The 8,274-nt window shown below is 39.2% G+C and overlaps 1 gene segment (V, D, J or C); it reads left to right on the top strand.

The window, feature by feature from the left end:
* The first annotated feature begins 370 nt into the window (after nucleotides 1-370).
* On the top strand, nucleotides 371-919 carry LOC131405493 (T cell receptor alpha variable 20-like). The segment is given in 2 exon segments: nucleotides 371-419; nucleotides 585-919. Coding segments are annotated over 2 exon segments (378 nt in total).
* The last annotated feature ends 7,355 nt before the right edge of the window (nucleotides 920-8,274 follow it).

Here is an 8,274-nt window from a genome sequence, read left to right as displayed (position 1 = left end):
AACAATGAAACCATTAAAAGTGTCAGTAAGAGAAGGCTTTCTGATGACTGCTTTAACCTCACATACTCTATGTCCACCAAATATCAAAAATGTCTTTCCCTCAATTTTCTTTGTAGGTGATGTGAAGTGGGTACTGTGAGACTGTGTTGGTGACCACGAGGTGGCAGTGGCTCCACTCCTCTCATTCCACGAATGCCTTAAACATCAAAAGCATGTAAGTTACTAGACGATTTGCTTTGACTGACTGAACTATCAACAGCAAGGCTCTCTCGCTCCTCAGAGAACAAGAGCTAAGACACAGAAACAGCTCCTCAGAGAAGACAAGGTTTGGAATCATCACAAATTGTATCAAAACTGAGATATCAATTTGGAGAACATGCTGGAATGTGCCTTCATAGTCTTGTGGCTTCAGCTTGGCTGTAAGTTGGAGGTGAAGAGATGAGAACCATAAGGTCACAGTTATCCAAAACTGGGGAGAAGAGATAGGGGTTTAGTCTCAGCTCATCCCAGGTTTCTTGATGGAATTTTTCAAAACTGCTGAACTAAAAGCTGTATATCATTTCTGATTTTGTTTTCCTGAACAGGGCTGAGTGGAGAAGACCAGGTGGAGCAGAGTCCTCAGACCCTGAGACTCCAGGAGGGAGACAGTCTCAGCCTCAACTGCAGTTACACGGTCAACTATTTGGGAGGGCTACAGTGGTACACGCAGGATCCTGGGAGAGGCCCTGAACTCCTCTTCCTCCTGTATCCAGTTGGGGATGAAAAGCAGAAAGAAAGACTAAAAGCCACGGTGTCAAAAGAGGGAAGTTCTCTGCACATCACAGCCCCTAAACCTGAAGACTCAGCCACTTACCTCTGTGCTGTGGAGACACAGTGCTCCCCAGGCACCTGCAAGCCTACACCAAAACCCTGCAGATAGGGCTCTGGAATAAGGGCATCTCTGTTGTTTTTCCTCCTTGAGGATGTATTCGCTTAGCACTCAGAACCTCTTTCCAAGTGGTCCTATGGAGAATGAAGTCTTCTGACATAGCCAGACACCAGAGATTACAGTTCATTCTGTCCAGGAATCCTAGACAGGCCCCTTTGTGTGTACATGTGTCAGTCTACTCTTTATAACAGCCCAGAGCTTCCCTCACATAGATTCAGAAGGGACAGCTGTGATATGGAGAGTCTTGGTTTCTAGTCTTGGCCACTTGAAAAGAGACTGCACAGGAATATACACTCTTCCCTGAAATAATTTTTTTGCCATAATAATCTGGTCATACGTCTGTAAGTGAATCTTTCCCACTTAAATATAGTCTTCTTGAAGCCCACAGCTCCACCAGCCACATTTCTACATTTCTCTTCTCCTTACTAATCAAATTAGTTGAAAGAATTGTCTCTACTTACTGTCTCCATTTCCTCAATTCCCATTCCTCACCTCCGCGCACTTGAATCTGGCTTCTGTTAGCATCACTCTAAGAGAAGCTCTCACCTTAACACCAGTGGCTTTGGTGTTGAAAAGCTAATGGACATTTTTTAGTCTTCATCTTGTCTGAGATTCTCAGCAGTCTCTCTTCCCTCCTTTTTAAAAATAAATTTTATTTTTATCAAGATAATACTCTCATATGTTTACAAAATCAAATAGCACTCTCTTTTTGTCTCACTCCTCCCAATGCTCATCATCACTCCCCGATGGAAATGCTGTTAATTCTCAGGTGATGGCACTGATGTCTATCTCAATATTTTAAAATACTGTTTCTTTGTTTTTTCTTCACTCGTTTTTTGGTAATTGAGGTATAATACATATAATAAAGTGCACAAACTTAAGCCTACTTAGTTTTTAGCCTACAACGAAATTTTATACTTGTTTATATCTACAAAATACTATCCAGATCTAAATATTGAACATCTCTGTTACTCCAGGAGATTTCCACCTGCCCTTTGCATTTCAACAGCCCTCCCTCCCATTCTCCACCTTAAGTAACCACTCTTCTGACTTCTATCACCTGTTCTTGAACCTCATGTCACTGAAATTGTACAGGACGCTACAGTACATATTCTCAGATCTGGCTTCCTTCACTCAACATAGTATCTTTGCAATTCATTAATGCTGCTTTGTGTGTCAGTTTTTTGTTCTTTTGCATTGATGTGTAGAGGTCCTCTGTGTGAATACACAGCAATTTATTTATCCATTCTCCTTGAAGTAGACATTTGGGTTGTTTGGATTGTCTACAGTTTGGCACCATTATGAAAAATGCTGTATATAAAAAAAAATCCAGATTTTTTCCTTCCTGTGTAGGGAAAAATCCAGTTCTTTCCTATATGTCTTCCTTTCCTGTGAGTCTTCTTTACTACTCACACAGAACACTCGTACTTTTGACACTTCTGGTCACCAAATGTGTGCAGGTTTTTCCTCACATCAAGCAATTCTCTAGGACACCAGCTGGAAGTCCTCCCATTCAACTCAATTCTGACTCTGTCTAGCTGGAGAGAGAATCAGCCCCAAAGGTTAAGGGTTCAGTCCCACAGGACTGTCCCCACACACACTTCAGATGGCAATCGCAAGCCCAGGTTATCATTTGTGCTTCTGAACAACGGACTACAGATTGGAGGTTCCAGCAAATGCCTGGGTTTGGTTAATTTACTAGAGCTGCTCGGAGAACTCAGAGAAACGTTTACTTAACGTTTACTGGTTTATTATAAAAGGATATGATAAAGGATGCAGATGAACATCGGGATGGAAGAGATGCACAGAGCGAGATGTGTGGGAAGGGACGTGGGGCTTCCATGCCCTCTATGGGTGCCCCACTCTCCCAGCACCTCCACACGTTCACCGACCAGGAAGCTCTCTAGTCCCCTCATCAGTCCCCTGCGGGTCCAGGCAGCCGATCTATGGGAAGGGGAGATTGACTTCCTTGCCCCACTTGGGGCCCTGTATTTTCATTTTGCACCGGGCCCCACAAATTATGTAGCAAGTCCTGCTTAACTCGCTAGGATTGCTTTTAAAATGTTGAAGAGAATTTTTCTTACTCTCAAACTCAAGGTTAAAGCATTCAATATTTCACCATGACTATTAATTATGGTGTGTTTATTTGGTAAATAGCATTTACCTAATTTAATTATTGAGGAAGTCCCTTTTGATTTGTAATTTGTTGAGAGTTGCTATCATAAATGTAGAATGAATTTTATCAAGTATCAAAAGCTTTTTCTCTATATGCTAGGATGATTATATATTAATGTTGCAAATTAAATTGATTTTCAAATGTTAAACCAACTTTCATTTCTAGAATAAAATGTACTTAGTACTGTTGCATTATCCTTTTCACATATTGCACATGGATTTGCTATTATTTTGTTGAGGATTTTCACTTCCATGTTCCTGAGTGTTACTGGTATTCAACTTTTTCTTTTCAATGTCTATGTCAGATTTTGGTATCAAGGTTATAATGATTCATTAGATGAGTTGCAATTTATTGCTTTTTTCTATCTATAGAAGAATTTGTGTAGTATTCTTGTTAATTTTTAAAAATTTTCTCAGAAAATTCACTAGTGAAGCCATCTAGGCATAGAGTTTCACTTTGCGACAGTTTTAAATTGTGGATTCAGTTAATTTAACAGCTAAGGAGTTCTTCATGTATTTGATTTTCTCTTGTGAAAGTTGGTAAATTGTGTTTTAGTTTTTCTGCTTATATTTTATTATTTGTTTCCTTTACTTTCTTTGGATTTAACTGACTACTTTTTCTAGTTCTTTGAGTTGCTATTTTGACCACTGATTTCAACTTTTCTTCTGTCCCAATGCACTTAAATCCATAATTTTGCCTCTAATTACTGCTTTAGCTGTATCCCACATATTTTGATATGTCATATAGTTATTATTATTCAACTAAAATCTTTTCTAATTTCCATTTGAAATAGGGATTTTATGTCATATGATGGTATTGCCAGGGATCTAAGAATGGCCGGATCCCGTCCTGCTCACCACTAGGAAGATTCCTGAGGGTGCTGTATGTATAGTAGCTTAATAACAGAATGGAAAGTGAAGAAGGACTTTTAACTGAACCAGCACCGGATTACTTCCAAAGTAGGAAAGGTTGTTTGAGGTTCGAGGGTGAAGTAGAGTTTCCTGCTTCCTTCTGAATCCAGGAAAGCAAGATCAGAATTCCTAAAAGGAAGAGTAGGAGAGACAGGCCAAGACTCACATTGGGCCATGAGTTGACTTACTTTTCAGCACCTGGAGTGAAATGGAAAGAGAAAGAGTTAGCCAATCACAGGGACCTAAATTTGCTCTATTTGGATCTGCTTATTATCACAGGTAGGCAAAGACTTAAAAATGCAAGAGAGATAAACAAAGTGAGTGGAGTCTGGGGTCCTGCCTATATATTCAGGAGAAGAAATCAGAAAATTTTCATGGGATTCTTGTTTATGCCTTCCCTGATTTTGTTACTCTCATTCACCATCATCATCATCTTTAGTATCGTTTATTGAACCCTTACCATATGCCAAGTCCATTACTTAGCATATTAAATACTCATTTAATAATCCCAAATTATAGAGTAGTATTAACTTATCCTCAGATGAGGAAACTAAGGCTTAAGTACATTTAAAAATGAAGGAATTTCTGAGATAAAGTACATGCTGCAGGCACCATAAAATGAAATTAAAAAATAAAACCTCCACAGTTAACCAATTGGACAGCACTTTTCAAATTTTACTGTACATTTAAGAAACATGTGAAGAGTTTATTTTAACAGACTAGATCTGATTCTGATCAAGAGGTTCTGATTCAATAGGTCTGGCATGAGGTTAGGAATCTGCTTTTTAGTGAGTTTCCTGATAATTTTGGTTCAAGTGATTGGGAAATCTTACTTTGAAAAACACTGCAATTGGGAGACTGCTGCATTTCAGGAGGATGGATGATATAGACCTGCAAGTATTAACTTAGATAGAGGTGCTCAGGGAAACTCGAACTCCACCTGGAGGTGCCTTAACACAGGTAACACCTTATTTCTGATTAAACCATATCCTATTTTGATTAGGAGAAAGTCTCTTTTTTAATCATAAAGAAGGTAATGATTTTTGATTTCAACAACAACAAAAGGAAATTTATCCATGATTTGAAAAGCAGCAGAGAGAAGTAGAGGATAGAGAAGCCTTTTAGTTGTAGACTTCTTAACCAGAAAACAGGCAAGAACAACTTATTCCATTCTTCAATATGGATAAAAGTCTTTTCAAGCTTTATTTTTAATTAAAAAGTAAAATCCCTCTATATTTTAAAGGCCATAAGTGAATTATCTCTTAATATTTCCTCCTCCTTTCTAAAATTTAAACATATTTTACTTAATTATTTTAATTAATCTTTTCACTCTCTCTGGATTCTTTACATTTTAACTGCACGTTGAAGAAAACTGGGTACAACACTGATACAAATTTCTGCTTATTGCAGAATGTAGCACAATAGTTTTCTAACATTTGCCATTACACATATCGCAATAATTTCCAATGACTCACAAACATTTCATGACCATGTTTAATCTTCTACCATATCTTCATAGCCAGGCCTTCTCTTTTCTAAATCTACGGTGAATTTTGGTTGATGTGAGGCTTGTTATTGAATTTTGTCCCCCAAACTCACCTAATATTAAAGGAAGATTCTTAATATTACTAATATTATTGGAATATATATATATATTATTGGAACTTACATTTATATATTTATAGTGTATATATTATATACTATATATTATATATAATTATTGGACTATATATGTATTTTTATTTTATCTTTTGAAGAATTAGAAACTTTTATTTAGAATCACTTATAGAATCAAACAGAATTTTTTTTCCACGTTAGATGAAGAGGATATACTGTGGGGCATTTTCCATTGTCACGAATTTGGCAGCTAGGACCCAAAACTAAGGACCAAGAGGCATTCAGTACCCACCATTTTCCGTTAAGAACCCCTTACGGTCGGACACTCCAGGATTTATGAAGAAGCAACTGAACAGGCTCGGCAACTCCCAGTCTTCACCCGCTTAGCTTATGTGAGGGATGGGAGAGGTCAAGAGGAGAACATCATCAGTGTTCCACTTTACCCACAAGCCACTTGAGGAGTCAATAACCCAAAATAATTTCTTTTAGAGACACAGGTCACCTGAATAAAAAGGAATATTGCATGGCAATCCGTCTTTGCATATCTGCTTCTGAAGCAGATTTAGATCTACTTTTGCATCGATTTCAGAAGAAGACAAGGAAACTGGAGAGAGACGGTGGAGTGGGGAGGGGCAGCAATGGGGCTACCTGAGTGTCTCCATTAGGCATGATGAGGAGGAGCGAGTTCTCTGTTGGGCAAGTGCTGCCTCTGAAGGCAGCAGGGCCTGGGCTGACCTGCCAATGTTTCTACGAGGAGAAGAGAGAGGAAGAGGCTGTGGCAGTGCTCCCTCAGTGGGAACTGACAGGAAGGGGAGGACTCTGCCTGGAGGAGGCCCCTGAGGTGCTCCCTCCCAGAGCTACTCACCGCACAGAGGCCATCAGTGGTTGGCCAGGGAGGCAACAACACCCAAGAGTGCACACCAGGTAAGTAAGAAAATTCTTGCTGTTTTTCTTGTCCTTCTTAATCTTTTTCTTCTGCCCTAATCTCAGGGGAAATAGAACCAAGGCAAAAATGCGGAGGAAGAGAACAAAGTAGGCCATACTGACCTCACTGCAGCCTGGAGTCAAGCCTCAAGTTAGGAGAGCAGAGGAGAGAAATGAAGATGGAAGTTTTAAACAGGGCTGCACTGAGATGTATTTAATGACTGAAAGTGGCCCAGAGGTTTTGTGGTTTTCTTCCAAGATGTTTTTAAGGGGATAAGGTCCAGCATCCCTCCAAAGACCCCATCAATACTTAAGCCTCTTTGCTTTTCTTTGATACTCTTTCCTCTCCCCTTTTCTCCAGTTAGAAAATGTTTATTTTGTCTCAGGTAGGCAGACTTGTATTACTTCATTGTATCATCTCCTAAATCTATAGTTTATGCCGGATCCTTTCATTTGCCCATAAGGCTGAAACTTTTGAAATAAAATGGTAAGAAAGGCATATTTACTTTCTTTCTTCAGCTGTATGGCCTTTGTTTGAAGTGATGAGCAAGGAATCACCTGACTGCCTGAATGGAGGAAAGATCATGTGGTTTTAAAAATGGAAAAAAAGCAAAAATCATTTAATATTGCAAAAATTGTCCTGTACCACATGAAGATTATTCTGAAACCACAAATGACCAAAATTGGTTAGTCCTTTCTGTAACATCATGAGCACATCAAAGCTGTTGTCCTCCATATCTGTAAAGCAACTTTACAAAAGCAGGTTGGTGGACTTGCCCGGGATCTAAACGAAGGCATTCACGTGTTCAGTCACAAGAGGAGGCTGTCGTGTCTGGGAATAACATCCCTGATCAGCTGAAGAAAAAGTGGTTGGCTCATATTCAATATTGAAGTTGTGCAGAAACTGCGACAAATGGTATATTTTATTCTCTTTGTTATTGCAGAACAGCCTGTGCACAGCTTCCAATGTTCAACGATTCCTTGCCTTGTCGCAATCCATTATGAAAGGATTTCTTTCCATTCAAAATAGGAAGACAAAAATGGTGGAAGACAAGAAGTGGCTGTGCAGACTTCAACCTTAATTGATCTGTTTTTGGCAATTTTTTTGTAGTGACAGAGAAAAGTAGAATTTTTTTTGTTGGGAAGGAAATTATTTTTCTCAATCTATTTCAGTTTTCTTAAATTTGAGAAGATAAGAAAAAGTGTTGAAACCTACTCTCTCCTTCTTTCTTGTACTCCCTTTCCTTCCCTCCCTCCTTTCTCTCCTCTGTTGGTCAACTGTGTGTGTGAGACCACTAGACACACATGGAGAATGGGGAAAGGGGGGTTATGAACAAGGTTTATGGATATAAGGGCAAGTGCCATCCCAGACCTCTTGTTTCCTTTATACCAGGATGTGTGGTCTATCCATGCCCTCCTAGAGTCACATGACCCCTAGAGGCGTTTTAGGAGACCAGAGAATTGGGAACCTTGGCTTCCAGATCAGACTCTGACCTTAAACTTCCTAGTTACTTTGAGCACATCACCCTCTGTATCTGAGTTTGCTTTCTTCTCATTTAGCTAGGCTTTCTCCATCCTCTCATGATGGTACAAGACTTGGTGGTTTTCCTAACTGCAAAGAAAAATCTATTGAGCTCCTTGGAGCCTCAGATTCCCAGCAAGATATATTCTTTCTCTTGAGTTGTGAAAAAACATTAAGAAAAGTGTTCTGGGTGGAT

Source organism: Diceros bicornis, chromosome 5, assembly GCF_020826845.1.
Source record: "Diceros bicornis minor isolate mBicDic1 chromosome 5, mDicBic1.mat.cur, whole genome shotgun sequence".
Classification (NCBI taxonomy): Eukaryota; Metazoa; Chordata; class Mammalia; order Perissodactyla; family Rhinocerotidae; genus Diceros; species Diceros bicornis.
This window is presented reverse-complemented; position numbering and strand designations above follow the sequence as displayed.